General features: G+C 41.5%; 2 protein-coding genes across 3 annotated transcripts in view; one reads left to right on the top strand and one right to left on the bottom strand.

The window, feature by feature from the left end:
• Positions 1 to 553: 553 nt before the first annotated feature.
• On the bottom strand, positions 554 to 12,895 carry MCM4 (minichromosome maintenance complex component 4). 2 transcript variants are annotated; one of them, XM_065628281.1, is made up of 17 exons: positions 12,825 to 12,895; positions 12,332 to 12,432; positions 12,062 to 12,220; positions 11,228 to 11,391; positions 11,042 to 11,140; positions 10,797 to 10,892; positions 10,616 to 10,711; positions 10,001 to 10,139; positions 9,337 to 9,557; positions 8,706 to 8,826; positions 6,738 to 6,997; positions 4,349 to 4,714; positions 3,887 to 4,014; positions 2,402 to 2,609; positions 1,626 to 1,854; positions 1,375 to 1,508; positions 554 to 1,008 (listed from the first exon to the last, which is right to left on the bottom strand). In XM_065628281.1, the coding sequence occupies exons 2-17, from the start codon at positions 12,399 to 12,401 to the stop codon at positions 916 to 918; spliced, it is 2,583 nt and encodes an 860-aa protein (XP_065484353.1). In that variant the 5' UTR covers positions 12,402 to 12,432; positions 12,825 to 12,895; the 3' UTR covers positions 554 to 915. The 2 variants fall into 2 exon arrangements, with proteins under 2 accessions (XP_065484353.1, XP_065484354.1); XM_065628282.1 differs by lacking the exon at positions 12,825 to 12,895 and adding an exon at positions 12,594 to 12,643.
• A 221-nt stretch (positions 12,896 to 13,116) lies between these two features.
• PRKDC (protein kinase, DNA-activated, catalytic subunit) overlaps positions 13,117 to 17,133 on the top strand; it is an 84,290-nt gene continuing 80,273 nt past the window's right edge. The window contains 6 exon segments of the mRNA XM_065629450.1: positions 13,117 to 13,158; positions 13,160 to 13,397; positions 13,955 to 14,031; positions 14,583 to 14,675; positions 15,715 to 15,789; positions 16,519 to 16,627. Of these exon segments, the coding sequence (XP_065485522.1) occupies positions 13,132 to 13,158; positions 13,160 to 13,397; positions 13,955 to 14,031; positions 14,583 to 14,675; positions 15,715 to 15,789; positions 16,519 to 16,627 (619 nt within the window). The 5' untranslated portion in view covers positions 13,117 to 13,131.

Here is a 17,133-nt window from a genome sequence, read left to right as displayed (position 1 = left end):
CCTGGTGCAGCCTGCACTGAAGTGAATTAGGGAAGTCTTCTGTAGCTCAACTGTGAACACCATAGCAGCTATTGACATGCAATAGCTGAGAGCATCTACCCTACCTAGAATGAGGGAAGATTCTCCAGTCATGTGCTACTGGACCTTGTTCCTTCAGGAGTGATTATGAGATTACACTGAAGGTGGGTAACTTAATTTATCCAGTCATGCTTAAATGTGTAGTAAGAAAATTTGGTTTCAAGTAGAAGGCTTTTTTACATTGAGGATGTAGAGTCAAGTGAAGAAAAAAAGAAAAAAAAAAAAGGAAAAAAAAAGCACAAAGCTCCTTCATGCTCTCACAGAGAGCTTCCTAAAAATTGCAGAATTCTAGATTGAAAAGTGCTCAACACAGGATATACACTTTCACTTAAATGAATGCTAAAGAGCCATTTTAAGTCCAATAACTTTATTTCAGATTACAACAATACTAACAGTCAAACTGCATTTACTAAAAAGTCATTTAAGATGAATTTTTACAATTCAATTTGAAATACATACAACATTGTTAGCATGTTCTACAAAACCTCATAAAAATACATGGCACTTGACGTATTAGTAAATACATTCAGCTAAAATGTAAATAGCCTTAGTCAGCTAAGGATTTTTTAGGTCCTTTGTAATCTTGTGTGCTGACAGAAAGTGCCACTTAATCGTCGCTACACTTGTCATAGCAAATGATAGCCCCAAATCTTCAGTCTTGCAGATTGGCAATATAGTAAAATAAGGTGAAGTGAAGCTGTGACAGTTGATTTGTAAGGAGAAAGCTGTGCTTGTCATAGCAAATGATCGTCCCAAATCTCAAAGATATTGCAGGCTGACACTGTCTTAAGTAAGGTGAAGTGAAGCCCTGGCAGCTGGCTTGCAAGGAAAGGCAACTTACAGCAGTCTGACAGTCTTTCCAGTCACAGTCAAGAAGTCATCATCAGCCAAGGCACGAAGCGCTTCTTCAAACATTTCTTTAGTGATAGCCTTAATAAAAAGAAATAAATCAAGTAAAGCGGGGCGGGGGGTAATACTTTAAAGACTGTGAAAATGCCTTACTTCCTACCAATTTTCTTAACAGGTTTTTTAAGCTTTAGAATGTTCTTTTTGCAATTGGAAACCTGGCTTGGAACCCTGAAGCTGAGTTTGCTATTTCAGAAGCCAGAATCAGCTAAGGTATAGCAAAGATTCAGCTCATTTATCCATAGAATTAGCTTTCTGGTCATATCAGCCAAACAAATCAGTGTTACAGTTTCCCTCCACAACGTGATTTGAGAACAAGATAATGTTGATTTAGAAAACCACCATGCTTTTAAAATTAATGAAAATGTAAAAACAAAGCAGGAAACTTACTGTATCAGACTGTGCTCGGAGATCATCAAAAAGTTGTTGGTATTTCAAAGCTGGTGTTTTACCCTTTGACTGGATAAGCTTCCTTAAGGCTTGAGCCAACTCCTCTTTCCGCTTACGAGCCGTTGCACTCATTCCTTATTAAAAGGAAGAAAACACCTTTTAGAAATAAGCTATGGTGGACAGGTTAAGTTACCTTTAAAAATTACAAAAGCCCGCTAGCATCCCAGCCTTATCACTATGAAAACACCAACCTGTCGTGAGAATGGATATGTCCACAATTCCGGTCCTCGGATCAGTAGCAGACTGTTTCAGTGCTTCCCGATGGAGGCGTTTCGCTTCTTCTACATCAATGGTTTCCACTTTCTCAGAAAAGCGTACTTTAGCATGCGCTTCTGCCAGCCGGATCAGAGACTCGAGTTGTCGAGGATATGCAGAAACCATTCCCCTGCCACTACCAATCTTCCTCATGTCCACGTATGCCTGAAGACAGTCATTAAACGTTTCAGTAAATCCTGTTATTTCTGTTATTTTCAGATTCCCCTTCATCCCCCAGATCTTACTTCAGAATACTAGCAATTCTGGCAAGCTGTTCCAAACAGTGTTTCTGCTTATTTATGTACCTTCACGATTCTTCCGCAGTGAAGCAGAACCACATCACATATACACATTTCCCTTATAAAGTAATTAAGCCACAACAGTGAGTCAAGTTTTTAATCACTTTAAAAACACAGGACTAGTCTTACATCATAGTGCTTGTGTCTGTACTGACACATTTCATTTCTGTAGAACTTCATGCTTTTATTAATGTGACAGAACCAAAACCAACCTATCTGAAAGCTAATGATCAGAGCACAGAATGACTTTTGTACTGATCCCTCTTTCCTTTATAATGCTAGTTATTTTTAGAAGATGTTCATAGAGTCTTACAGAAAAATTATATATAAATAGGAAGGATACATACAAGACGACTTTGCCATTTTTACAAGTCAGTAAGGACTCAGACCATTATTAACAGCAACTCCTTTACCTCAATAAGGGCTTGGCTTGCTTCTTCACTTAACCTAGGATTTATATAACTACGAGCATATGCAATGTAATCCCTCAGTATTGCCATGTCCATGTATTCCTCCTCTATCTTTTCTTCACTTTGGTAGTACAGTGAAATCAAATGACGAGCAAGACGTCTGTCATAAGCTTCATCACGTGGATCCAACATTAAAAAGATCAAGTCAAATCTGAACAGGATAAGAATCCAGTATTAGTGTGTATACTTTCCTGCCATTTAAAGTAGTTAGTTTTAGGGGTTTTGACTTAACAAGTAGAGGTAGGAGTTATTTGACTACTAGTTCCTACTCTTAAGTAGGAGTTCTCTATTAAACTCAAAAGGTAGTTTTTCTAGAATTCTGAAAGTACAGAACAGCACAGTGGATTTACTTTCATCCTATGGACTTGCAACTTTAAAAGCCAGATACATTCTGCAAAGTTCAGATCCCATGTTCAAGGTTGACAGGTTTTCTTAAAACAGAAACCAGACAAAAACTCCACATACATACCAAATACACAGAACAAATTTGCCGCTAAAGAAAGTGTTCTGAAAGGCAACAGCATATACCTATATAGTTACATTATGCATATAAAAACAATAAGTAAATAATGTATAAATAAAAGAGCAGTTGTGGTTTAATCCTGAAAAAAAATGGTTCATAATTTTACAAACCATGTATTCAACTATGCTCAACTATAGGCAGACATTTTTTGCCAGCCCATTGTGTACTTTCATAAGCTTAAATCAAATAAATGATGGAACAGAGATGCTCCTCAAGCCTAGTTTCATTCAGTACACCTGTATTAAGGTACCATTTTTCACTGAATGGCTAAATTAAGCAGTTCTTAATTGAATTTTAAGCTGTAGGTGTCCTCAGAATATCTGGTGTACCTCACATTTCCAGCTAGCGTGGGAATTCCCCACAAGATGCAACTGCAGCACATAGACTGTTTAATTTTAGAGCAGCAGATGCTGAATGTTACTCCAACAGCTGTCACCCAAAAGGCTACCATTGCTACCTCCCCGACTGAATTTTACAGAACAACATCAAGCAGACACAGATCTTCAGATTCTACCACCTCTGCTTGAAGTTCCCCAATCAGTTTCACTTTCGAAGTTTTACAGAGCTAAGAAAAGCATCCCAAGTTTTCATTGAAGTTATCAAGGCTATAAGTTTCAGAATAACTCTCTTCTAGGAGATGATCATACAACAACAGAAAAAAAACCCAATACAGAGGTAAATAAACAGATCCTACAGATCTCAACAGATCTTCTGTTAAAGGTCACATGTAAACACTAAAGTAGTTCTCTGCTCACATAGAAGTCATAAGAACAGCATTTAAAATAAATGCTACAAAAGTTTTCCACTATACTACAAACAACACAACTGTTCTACTATATTTAATCATTCTCACAAGAGGAAGTACAACGTCATAAAAATGAGACATGCAAGCGGGAGTTGAGTACCTTGACAACAGTGTGTGAGGAAGCTGGATATTTTCAATAGTGGTCTTTTTTGGATTCCACTGTGATTCTATAGGGTTAGCTGCTGCTAGGATAGACGTACGAGCATTCAGTTGGCAAATAATTCCAGCCTGTCAAAATGAAAAACATCTCTGAAAACAGCTGCAAGTATTTGTCAGGAAAACGTTTTTCCTCCCCAACTTCATGAGACCACCGGTGTTATTAAATGGGTTCTGTAGTGAAAACCTGCATTGCAAAAGCCTTGTAGAGCAAAGCAAGAACAAAACCATCTACAGTTTGCTATGAAAGCAGTATGTTTTTTGTAAATGAGCTGTTAAATAATCTAGACTTGATTCACTGACAACAACACAAAAGTGTAATCCTTTGTTCTTCTGTTAATTTTTTCTTCAGCTGCCTAGCAGATACCATGCTTAATGCAGAGAACCTGGAACTAAACAGACTTACCTTTGCGATGGAGAGAGTCTGTTGTTCCATTACTTCATGTAGTACCGATCTTGTGCTTTCATTCATTTTATCAAACTCGTCAATGCAGCAGATGCCATTGTCACTAAGCACTAGAGCACCTGTCTGAAGAACCAGCTGCCGTGTTTCTGGATCCTTCATCACGTACGCAGTAAGACCAACCGCACTTGAGCCTCTGCCAGATGTGTACTGGCCTCGAGGAACCAGGTTATACACGTACTGGAGCAGCTGCGATTTACTGGTACCAGGATCACCACAGAGAAGAATGTTAACCTCAGCGCGAAAATTGCCTCTTCCCGTGTGAGTAAAATCCTTTCTTGATCCTCCAAAAAGCTGAAGCAGAATACCCTGCAAAAACATTCTCTCTTTAAAAATCAAAACATCACCACTTGTATAGTTAATACAGCAAATCCAGCTGTTCAACTGAAACATCTAATAAACAGAAACACTGCTAAAATTAACTCACACATGGAAGAAAACACTTCAAACTGGTTTTAGAAGCCTTCAAAAGGGTAAATTCTTTATAGATATCCTCAATTTCAGTTAATTACAAACATAGAGTTAAACTGCTATGGTCTACAAACTCAGCTTATAATTAAAGTTTCAAATCAGATTTGTTCCAAATCTATTCCAAAACCTGTGTAACCAAAATTCTGATAACAAATTCTGCTGACAATAGGAAAGTCAGAATACACTATTTTCTGTAAGGCTGTTTCATCTAGGACCAAAGTACTATTACCTCTTTTGTATCATTAAAAAAGTGCCATTTTTATCAGCTTTTTAGTCAAGACTAATAAAGTATACTTTTCAGGAAAACTGCTTTACTGTGTTACAACATTACTTCAATAAAGGTTCTTCATTTGACCATAAAAAATAAAAGTGTTCAAGATCTTTTATTTCATTTGGCTTTACCAATGCTTAAACCTTTATAGTGCCTAAAAAAAAGCACACGCTTGTAGTGTTAGTAAAGAAAGAAAAAGTAACTAACTTTACTATTTTGAAATTACTGGAATTATTAGTATAAACATAGGCTTGTAATTTTATCAGTTAGCTAGAATTATCAGAGACTTTTTTTCCTTTTCATATTTACTAGTTTAAAAATTCACTATTTCCCAGTATTCTTTTTTCTTTCTAACAGCATATATATGATAGCAAAGAAAAAAAAAAGTGATAGTGACAATGATAGCTGGAAACAGCAATGAAAAGAGTGAGAAAAACTACACTGCTTTATGTAAAGCCTCTGCACAATTTCTTACAGCACTGAAACATTGCAGAGGCATGGAATGAGCTATTTGTAATTAGTTCTGTTCTCATTCACTTAGAAAATGGGTGTCAAACTCATTTTCACTGGGGTCACATCAGCCTCGCAGTTGCCTTCAGAAGGCCCAATGTAATTTTAGAACTGTATAAATGTAACTACTCCTACATTGTAACTACAGTTTCAGTGTGGCCGAGGTGAGCAAAACCTGTTAGGTAGTTACAAGAAGCATGACCTGCCCCATTTGTATTTTCCTCAAGGTCCCCAGGTATTGGTTCTCCAATGCTTGTTGGTTTAAAGCACTGTCAAGTATTAAATATAGCAATTTAGTATTTTGTGAACAGATTTTGGTCAGAACCTGAAGATCTCCCTTGATGAAGCATCTCCAGTTTTCCTCGACTCAACTCACTACACCTGATGGGCCTTTTAGTGTAGTGAGGGAGTAATGACAAATGAAATTGTCGTTACTGTATTTCCATTTCAGCAGGAAATCCTTGTATGGTTTTGAACTCAACTTCTAGCCATTTCAGAAACCTGTGAACTATGATAATGTTTAAATCTACAAAGAAAAAACAAAGGAATATAAAGAGGACTGTTTGGTGTTTGACATTACCTTGAAACCCACTACTGACTGTAGTTTTTACAATTATGAAGTTGGAGTATCTCAGTTGAGTATTTTATTGGAACGGTCCCATCTCGGATACATCTCAGTAATCGTTTTAACATCCCGTATGTCAGGCTCAACCACGTCATTTTAAAGCTACAGTTTTCCTGCGGATGCCTCTTTGCAGCAATCATTTACAATGTTATAGCTACTTGTTTTTCCTTGATCACCAGTAATCTGAACTTTCAAGAAATGTCCAAGATGCATACTGCAATTAAGTTTTCCCAGTTCTGCTGCTTTCCTACCTTTTCAATATCTTCCCTCTAATACACCTTAACACCATTAAAAAACTTGCTATACATTTATAGGCAACTCCATTCTGACAAGACGATGCAGTTTTAAGACTACTAAAGATGTATTTTGAAGCCTCAAGTCATTTTTATAGCAAGCAATAATTATAGATGTATATAAATACATTTCTTAGAAGAGAAATATAGAATTTGATTCACCTTTTTGATATCTTCATGCTCATAGATACTTGGGGCCAATGCTGAAGAAAGTCTCTCATATATGTCTGCTTTTTTAGAAAGCTCTTTTAGGAGTTCCACACGTTCCTCTGTAAACATTTTTTGTTCCGTTTCTTCATCAACACCATGCAGGCGTTTTGAATCTGTCTTGCGATAGTGTATGACATCAATGTGGGTCTTATAGACGGATTTTACGCTGCTGACCCTTGGATTAACTCGAATTGGGACTGCCCTGTAGATACCTAAATTTTAATCATAGCATTAGATACGAAGAAACATAACTCCAAAACCTGAAATTTTTCCTTTTTTCCTTTGAAAGCTGTTCAAAACATCCTAAATACTTTATTCAGTTTATTTCCCAGTACCAGTAAGTCATGCAGTAATTAATGGAATATATTTAAGTCAAGTAGACCCTATTTTTGCAGGTACATACATGTTAAACATTCCTATCACAAATATTCTCAAGAAGGAAAAAGCTTAAGTATTTTTCAAAAAAAAATTAAGGCTTGATGCTTTTGAAAGTTCTGCTCCATTGTCTAAAGTCAGCATTTCCCTCTAAGTGCCAAGTTCAGTAATAGATTTCTAATGCATCTCTAACAGTTACCAGTACAGCAGTTGTTTTAAAAAATGTGGTTGCAGTATCACAAGACTTATTCTATGTTTCCACTCTCCTGACAGCAGACACTATTTAAGATACTGCTTCTTCCTCACCCACGTTCTCAGAATGAATTGTCAAAGTCAGAAGGGACCTCTGGAGATTGGCCCAACTGTGGGCTCAAACTGGCGTCAATTAGAACAGGTTGCTAAAGGCCATGTCCAGTCAGGTTTTGAATATCTCTAAGGATGGAGACTCCACACAGCTTCTCCAGGCAACCTGTGCCAGGGCTTGACCACCCAAACTGTGTAAGTTTTCCTATATTTAAACAGAATTTCCTGTTTTCAACTTGTGCCTGCTGCCTCATGTCCTGTCACTGGGCACCACTGAAGAGCGTGGCTCTGTCTTCTTGACACCACCCCCACTCCCTAAAGTCAGGTATTTATAAACACACTGGTAAAATCCCCCAGAGCTTCTCTTTTCCAGGCTGAGCAGTCCCAGCTTTCTCAGCCTTTCTGTACGTGACAAAACATCCAGTTAACATCACGGCCCTTTGCTGAATTCACTCCAGTATGTTCATGTCCCCCTGGTACTGGTGAGCCCAGAACTGGACACAGCCCAGGAGGCTGTTGGCTGAATGGCAACACAATCACCTGGTCTATCAAGTGCTGCTTCCTCCCAGTTTTGTTTTTGTCTGCAAGTTTGCTGAGGGCGCACTCTGTCCCATCATCCAGGTCATTAGTGAAGATATCCAACAGTCTTTGGCCCCTGTCTCGACTCCTGGGGTACACCCATGGTGACCAACCTCCAGCTGGACTTTGTGCCACTGATCATAATGCTTTGAGCCCAGCAGTTCTGCCAGTTAAATCCATCTCACTGTTCACTTATCTAACCCATACACCATCAGTTTGTCTATGAGGATGTAATGGGAGACAGTGATGAAAGCCTTGCTGAAGTCAAGACAACAACAAGATAAAACAACATCCACTGCACCAGTCATCTCATCATACAAGGTTGTTTTCTACTATAAATCCATGCTGACTACACCAAATCACCTTCTTGTGTTTCAAATTTTTACAAATCGTTTCCAGGAGTATTTGCTGCATCGCCTTCCCAGGGGTCAAGATGAGGCTGACTGGCTTGTAGTTCCCCAGGTCTCCTTCTTGCCCTAGGAGTGATGTTGGCTTTCTTCCAATACCTTAGCCAGTCCCTATGACTTTCCAAAGATAACTGAGTGGCCTTGCAAAGACAGTGGCCGGCTCCCTCAGCACTTGGACGTACATCCCATCAGGTCCCTTTATACACAGTTACGATCAGCGAAAAAGGAAGATGCAAATACTCAAACCAAATTTTACCTGTGACATTAACTCTATCGCCTGGCTGAACTTTATCAACAAGGTCATTGTGAGCAAACAGTGCAACTGTATGAGGGGTCTGTCCAGCTGGCATATCTTCAGGAGACTCCTGCAGTTTGATCTAGCAAAAAACACTTAGTTTCAAAAAAGCAAAGCTTCTACACAAAGTATGTAACAGAATTTCTATTAACAGTCTCAGTATCATTTTGAATCAGGAGCACTGCTCAAGAATAAAATACCCCCACCCAAACAGCAAAACCAATTACTAATAAAAAGGTATGATGAAAATGAGAATTCTGCTGTTTGCCACTGGTATAGCTATTACAAAATGCTGTCACAGACAAGGCTCACCTAGTCCAGACAGTAGTAGACATATTATATATAAAGTGGCTTCCATATGGAAAAATTAAGATGCATACATTATTAATCCATTTAATGCATTTCTTCTCCAAAGTATGGACTTACCCTTTTGCCAAGTTTTTTCACTCATTTTCATGTTCAAAAACACATTTCCCTTTCCAAAACATTCAGTCTCAAGACACATACTTTAATGCTATTGATTATATTAGGGTGGTGGGGGAGCAAAAACTAGCAGCTTATTAATTTTAGCCACTACGTAAGTGCAACATACCATCTGCTTGTCAGAGAACATGGATCGATTGTGAATCAGTGCCATACTGTGCGTCGTGTTACAGTTCTTGCATACTGATGGTTCAGCAATCCTGCCACGATCGATTTCTACTCTGGTGGTGAAAGCGCAAACCTGGCATTTAAAGAATGCTTCTTGCATCTCAGGAATTAACTGGGAGCTTCTGATGACCATACCACTGATGGTGATAAGCTGATCAATATCTACAAGATATAGAGACTAGCGTCATCACTTCACACACATAAAATTTAAAATAACCTTCAAAGTTCATGTTATGTTAGTTTTTAGGTGGGAGGTAGACATTTGGTTACGTAGTAGCATTTTGTCTAAGATGAAGCAAAAACAATCATAAATGCATAGTACAAATATTCTAATTTACTGTATTTATACAACAGATAGAATCCTTCACACTTGCAGAGCTAAGAACATAAGCAGCTGATGCCAGGAAAGATGTCCTTTATGGACAGATTATTCTGCATTTGGACTCTAAAGCATTTGCTTCTGAAATAGACTTACATAAACAAGACGTTGGTCTGGATGGACCACAAGTACAGTTTTATACGGTCTTCATGTAATTCTATGCTAACATCCAGTAAGTTTGTGTAAATCCTTAAGATTCTTTTTGAGTATGGTAATCAAAGCTTACCTTCAGGGTTTAGACTTCTCATATTCCTGGTCTTCAGTGCATTATATGGCCTTACTTGAATTTGGTGTTCTAATATTGAATCAGGGTAACGATCAAAGAAGATCTCATTGGCAGCCATGTCAAATGTTGGGATAACTTCCTGTATAAAATTGTTAGAAACGGTTAAGCTTACAAAGGCTAAAATAAATTTAAAAAACAAACAAACAAACAAAACCAACAAACACCAAAACAAAACCAAACAAACATAGAGCAAAATATTTGTGCATGAAGTATTTTATGTGCTGCTGCTAAGCCAGGAAAAGTTATGCCAGCTGTGCATTTCCCTACATAAAACTTGCTGTTCGTATCAAGTTTATTCATTTGAGTATTGCAAAGGGAGGGGAAAAAAAAAAAGTTCACGACTCAGGACATTGCAGTTTGCATTAATAAGGTACTCACTATAGTATCTATGATCAAGTTTCAACTACAATGAAATAATGCATTTTTTATTAAGTAAAATTAAGAAACTACAGAGATTACACTGGGCATATAAAGTACACATTGCATTTAAACATATTAAAAGCTAGAAATATGAAAGGGCCACCTGAAAGCCAGAAGACAAGCGCACTACTTCACCTGAGGATAGCAGATCAGTTGCCTGTAAAGATTTTCATCAAATGATCTTAGATGATCACAATTTACATTCAGGAATGGTTCCCCAACCATATTAATCTGCAAGACATTTGAAAAGAAATCTTTAGCTCAATGGCACACAAGACTGAAAAATAAAAGTTTATTTTTGCTGGGTTACAAGTACCTCTTCAAGGCGTTGCATATAGCGTGGCTGGTTAAGATCCAAGCCGATGTCTTCATCCTCTTTAGCTAGTGGATCAATGAAACACTGAAGAAATCTCTGAATGTCAGAGGTAACAGAGAGACAGAAGGGGAAAATGAACACAATTTAGTAGTACATACACCTACTTTGTGTCACATTCAATTCATATTTGTTTAAATCAAACTAGCTTTTCATTAAAAAAAGGAATAAATAAGTTGTTAACCTACCTGGAATTTTTCTTTGCATGAGGCGACATTAACATCTGTTCCCCAAATAACAAGCCTTTGTCCAAGAGATTGCTCGGTTTCTACTACATCCTCAGCCGGCTGCGTGGAAACAAATTAAGCATAGGTAAATATGCATATTTGTTTAAAAAGAAGTTGTCAGATGCAAAATCTGAGACATCGACCTACCCCATCTGAGTGTAAATCGACTTGTCTGGCTTTACGGACAGACCCAAGATCTGGCCTCTGCCTCACCGGAGTTCCTCGTACCCCACTTCGTGGAGTACTTTCCACCCTGGAGCTGGGTGTGCCGTAAGTCAGAGGTGAACTGACATCGAAGTCAAGAGGAATAGCTATAAAAATTTTTTTAAAAAAAAAAATCATTTTTTTGAGATGTTTTACATTTAGAGCAGACTAAAATTCAGCCTCTATATTTGTCTCATTTTTTAACTCTGTCATAAAGTGAATAGCATTAAAACAGAAGCAATAAGGACGTTGCAAGTCTACCTAAACCTCTTCATTAACTTCTCTTCTGAAAGATCTTAAGTTCCAGTAGAGCTTCACCAGAAAACTTCAGTACTGCATTTTAAAACTACATTGGTTTTCAAGCATAAAAAGTCAAAACACAGCGTTTTAGATCAAACATATTCTTCAGTATTGTTAGGGCTGTAATAAAAGTGACATGGCAACAGCTACTGCAGTTAAAAACACTCCTATTTATAAAGGCATGAAAAGCTTTTTATGGCAATCGAATTATTTCTGCATTAAAATAATTTTATTGTCGTTTCTAGAAATACATAAAAGAATAAGGTATAACCCCTGATACATACTCCCACGATAATTTGAAGCTACAAGAGCAGATCTGCACCCCTGACACCGAGTACGACCCTGCACCGCTCACTACGCAAAACTCAAATTCGGAACCACCCCCGGGGTACATCGGGGCATCCCCACGGCCCGCACAGGGATGCGCACAGCGGCGGGCTCTGCCCCAGCCCCGGGGCTGCCCGAACCCCCCCGTACCGGCGTGGCGGAACTGCGGCGGGCTGGAGAACAGAGCATCGGGGGCGCGGGGGCTCTGCGCCTCGGCGGGCGGGGAGGTGGGCATGGGCTGCAGGTCGCCGGTGGAGGTGGAGTCGTCTGTCCTCGGCTTCTGCGAAGGGGGAGAGCGAGCATCTTGTGCTGCAAGACACAAGCAGAGCCGGCGTTTAAATCGTCGCGTCACCGCAGCAGGCGGACCGACCCCCGAAACGGACCGAGGCCGGGCCGGCGCCGTCCCACCGAAGCACTTACGAGTCGGGGGGTTGCTTTCCCGGCCGCGCTTGCCGCGGCGGCGGCTGGGGGTGGAGGCGGGCGACGACATGGCGCTGCTGCGGCTCCCGCGGCGGTCCTACCTGCGGGGGGGGCGGCGAGAAGAACGCGGGCTGCGGGCGCTCCGCCACCGGCCGAGCCCCGAGCCCAGACCGGAAGGTCTCCCTCCCTCTCCCCACGCACGCCGAGCGCTGAACCGGCGGCAGTGGGGGGCAAAGGGGCAGCAGCCGACACCCCCACCCACCTCTGCAGCCCCAGAAACTCCGCGCCAAGCGACTCGCGTGCGCGCGCTCTCGCGGGCTTTCTGGCCAATGGGTAGGCGCGATCGCAGCGGGAGCGCCGAACGGATGCAGAAAGGGGGGGGATGAGTAACGGAGAAGGAAAGGAGGAAGGAGATTAACCTTCCGCTCCCCCTAGGTGAGGGGTGCGCCTCCTCGAGCTGCTGTAATACGGACAGAAGGATACTGCGGGGTACCTCTTGTGCTCCGAGACGTAGTTTGTACTCAGCAATGGCACATCTCCCCCTCAGCCCAGAATGGAACGGCCCGCACCTGGCCGAATTTCGCGGCAAAACTAGTGCTGTGGTCGGGCGGGGAGGCGTGGGGAGGTCGGAGCAGTCCATTCACCGCCGGTGGGGCGGGGGGGGGGCGAGAGAAACAGTGCTCACAGGTTGCTGCTTGCGTACGCTGAGCCGATCCCGCGGCGAGAGACATCAAGATGCCTCCAAACCTTCTCCCCTGACACCACCCGTTAGACCATCGTGCCGCCCTCCTTTGCCCGCAATGGTCCTGACGCCACAGCGTGCGTGTCCCCCCGCCTGGCTGTGTTGGATCCGCCGGGGGGGCGGCCCCTTCGCGCCCGCTTCCGCCTCCCTCGGTGCCGCTGCATGCGCTGCCGGCCGGGGGCAGCATGGCCGGCGTCCAGGAGAGCCTGCTGCAGCTGCACCGCTGCCTGCAGCCCGGCGATGCCGGCGCCGCCATGCACGGCTACAGCCTGCTCCGCAGCCTGGGGGAGACTTGCCTCACCAGCCCTGCGGGCGGCGCGCAGGGTGCGCCCTGGGGCCCGGCCCGGCTGCCGCGGGTGGCGGTGGGGTCGGGGGCTGTGGGGTCTCAGGGGCTCTGAGCGAGACGCGGGGCGGCTGCTGCCTCGCTGGTGTCTTTAAAACAGCAACTGCACAGCGTGGGGAGGGCTCGTTAACGCTGGGGGACACGCACCAGAGCTGTGGGCATTGCGGGTGGCTCCGCCCGCCCTCCCGGAGCCAAACACGGCACCCGAGGGCAGCTGGCACGACAGAAAAGGTTGATTTCGGGGGGGGGCGGCCTCCTGCCCCGAGTAGCCGTTTCTCTCGGTAAAAATATTCGGGTGCGTGCCGCTCTCTGCCGGACCGCCCGCCCCAGGTCGGCTTTCCCTCGGCCCGGGGCAGAGACGGGGGCACAAGTCCGCGGGGAGGCCACAAACACCCGCGTTGTGTGGGTTGGTTTTTTTGTTTTTTTTTTTTTTTTGGGTGAGGAGCACCAGTCCCATCCGAGGCGCTGGGGCATCCCGAGGGGTGCCCAGCCCTGCGGAGGGAACCACCCGCCTGACGGCTCGTTTGCTTCCCCGCAGCGCTGCACCTGTCCCTGGTGTTTTGCCAGCAGCACGGCTTGCTCGTCTTCATCCACAGGTCCCTCAGCATCGAGGAGGTAGGTTGGTTAATTTTAAAATAAACGTTGAGATACTGAAATACTAGAGAGAGTGCAGAGGAGGCAACGAAGCTGGTGATGGGTCTGGAGCACAAGTGTGATGAGGAGCGGCTGAGGGAGCTGGGGCTGTTCAGCCTGGAGAAAAGGAGGCTGAGGGGAGACCTGATCGCTGTCTGCAACTGCCTGAAAGGAGGTTGTAGCGTGGAGGGGGTTGGTCTCTTCTCCGAGTAACAAGTGATAGAACGAGAGGAAATGGCCTCAAGTTGTGCCAGGGGAGGTTCAGATTGGATATTAGGAAAAAATTCTTCACGGAAATGGTTGTCAGGCATTGGAACAGGCTGCCCAGGGAAGTGGTGGAGTCACCATCCCTGGAGGGGTTTAAAAGACATGTAGATGTGGTGCTTAGGGACGTGGTTTAGTGCTAGAGTTAGGTTGGGTTATGGTTGGGCTCAATGATCGTGAGAGTCTCTTCCAAATGAAATGATTCTATGATAGTGCTATATGAACAGCGTGTTGTGTTATGCTCATTAAAACTTTTTTTTACTTTTCAGTTTCGAGATTGCAGGGAAGAAGCATTGAAGTTTCTGTGTGTCTTTATGGAAAAAGTTGGTGACAAAGTTCATCCTTATGCCTGTAATATTAAGGTGGGTAAAGGAAAACTATTTCCTAAAGGTCTTTGCCGAATGGTTGAAACGATTCTGGTGGGTCTCATACCCTAACAGATTCATAACTATTCTTCACCCCTCCCAATCTGCCTTAGCCATCTCATGTTCTTGTTGGAGCTGAAATAACTTGGTTGACATAAAGTGTAATTAATACAACAGAGAAGTGTGGAATTGTTTCTTCAACTATAGGCTTAATTTTATCAGCTTATCAACTTTAGATCGAATATTAGGAAAAACTTCTTCACAGAAAGGGTTGTCAGGCATTGGAACAGGCTGCCCAGGGAAGTGGTGGAGTCACCATCCCTGGAGGGGCTTAAGAGACGTGTAGATGAGGTTCTTAGGGACATGGTTTAGTGCCAGAGTTAGGTTAATGGTTGGCCTCAATGATCTTGAGGGTCTCTTCCAACCAAAATGATTCTATGATTCTATCTTTATAAAACACAATAGATACTAATTTTGAAAAAAGTTATCGATATTGAAAAATAATAACTATAACTTGTAATTTATACATACTAAAACAATACTTTAGGTGTAATATTTTAAATGTTTCTACAGGTGATGGTTAATTTTAAATACTGATTTTTAAAATTTTTTCTTGCAAAGTTGTTACTTTTGCGGTATATAGAGAAATTGGTGGAAACTATAATACCTCTAAAAATGAGGTTCCTTGAGTCTAGATTGCTGAATAATACTGCTTTGCATAGAAATGCTTGACTGCACCTCTGCACTTTCTGATCTCAAATTAGTAGCCATGTTTTGTAAGAATATGTGCCTTTTATTCCAGAAACTGCACTTTCTTTGCTTGAGCTGGGATTTATTGTTTTGTCAGACAGGGCTGCAGTGTCGTCAGTGAAGCTGCTTTCAGGACTGAATATTTTTATTGTTCTAGTTTTTTTTAAAAAACCTTAAACTTTTTAGGAACAGATACTTTAAAGAGGTAGATGAATAATACTTTGTTATCTTTGAGTTCCCTTCTCTGCTTACAAGTGTTACAATCTGAATTTTCTTCCTTATCTAGAAAACTTGTGTTAGTGTTTATACAAAAGACAGAGCAGCAAAATGTAAAATCCCAGCTCTGGAGCTTCTGATTAAGGTAAGATATGTTCTATAAATCTCTTTTGTTTCTATTATAGAAAAAGTAGAAAATATGTTGTATTACTATAGTTGTGCTGTATCATGCAGAAAACCTGTATTCAGTAGTAGCAAGAGAACAGTGATAGTGTGGTATTTAGATGTTACTAAGAGGCGTGTCTTAACTACAGATTGTCTTTGATATTCCTGCAGTAGGTTGCTTAGATGTGAGCATGTCTTTCCTTCATCTGCTCAATCAGGACACAATTGTGTTGGGGGCAGTTGCAGGTCTTCTCCCAGTTTAGTCAATTGTATTCTTACTTAAAAGTATTGTGTATCGATGTATAATATTATAACGTACTATATTAGGCACCATATATGAAAGGTGTGGAGAAGGGTTTTTTCAGAAGTTTTATTACTGTGTGACACAGTAATTTCATAACATGCTTCCTTAGAATGCATTAGACCCTTGTTCTGCAAATGCTTTTGCACCTACTTGAATTTTGTTTATGAGAAACAAAGCTACCTTCTGATTCATTCTGCTACATATACAGGAAGGTAGTTTGTTGTTAAAGTAGATTTCATGCCAGTACTCTTGCCTGGACCAGTCACCTTAAATCTCTTTCATTGAATAACATACTTAAGCTTAAGTTACACATATGAACTGTGTTTTTATTTACATCAAGTAGGATTGTGGTAGTGATATTAATTATTTTCCTAAATCTTTTCTTTTTTTGTTAATCTATCGTAGTTGCTCCGAAGTTTAAGACGTTCCTGTCTGATGGAAGAAATGAAAGTTGGGGAGATATTTAATAAATTTTATGGGGAGCTTGCCACAAAAAGTAAAATTCCTGATACAGGTAGGCTTTAGTTTTTCTGTCAATGTCCTTTGCTTTATTTACACTCAGTTTTTGTTGGACGATACTCCATGGAAATGTATAATTGTTATTCCTAAGGCAAGCATGTTTAAAAATGGTAGCTGTCATGTTTTAGAGCTAGTAAAATGTGTTCAGGTCTTCTGACCGTGAACATGCAGTTATCTCGCTCTTAGGAGATTTGTATGAGCTAACGTGCAGGAGAAATCACGTAATTTAATGGTGGCAGTTCATACTGAATTGAAGCATAGGTCTGTCTTCAGATTTCCAACATAAGAGAGTATTTGTATGTCTAATCTGTTATTATTAGTTCCTGAATGCCTAAATCCTGAAAGTACTTCCAGCTTTCTTCTCATTAACCAACTTAACTTTGCCAGACTCCTAGAAGATTTTTTTTTTTCCCCAGGTCCAGTGCAACCTGGTGTAGCTGAACCTTTGAAGTTCCTCTTATACCTGTTTTATAACTATATACACACATACCCCTATAACTT

This window comes from Caloenas nicobarica, chromosome 2 (assembly GCF_036013445.1).
Source record: "Caloenas nicobarica isolate bCalNic1 chromosome 2, bCalNic1.hap1, whole genome shotgun sequence".
Lineage (NCBI taxonomy): Eukaryota > Metazoa > Chordata > Aves > Columbiformes > Columbidae > Caloenas > Caloenas nicobarica.
This window is presented reverse-complemented; position numbering and strand designations above follow the sequence as displayed.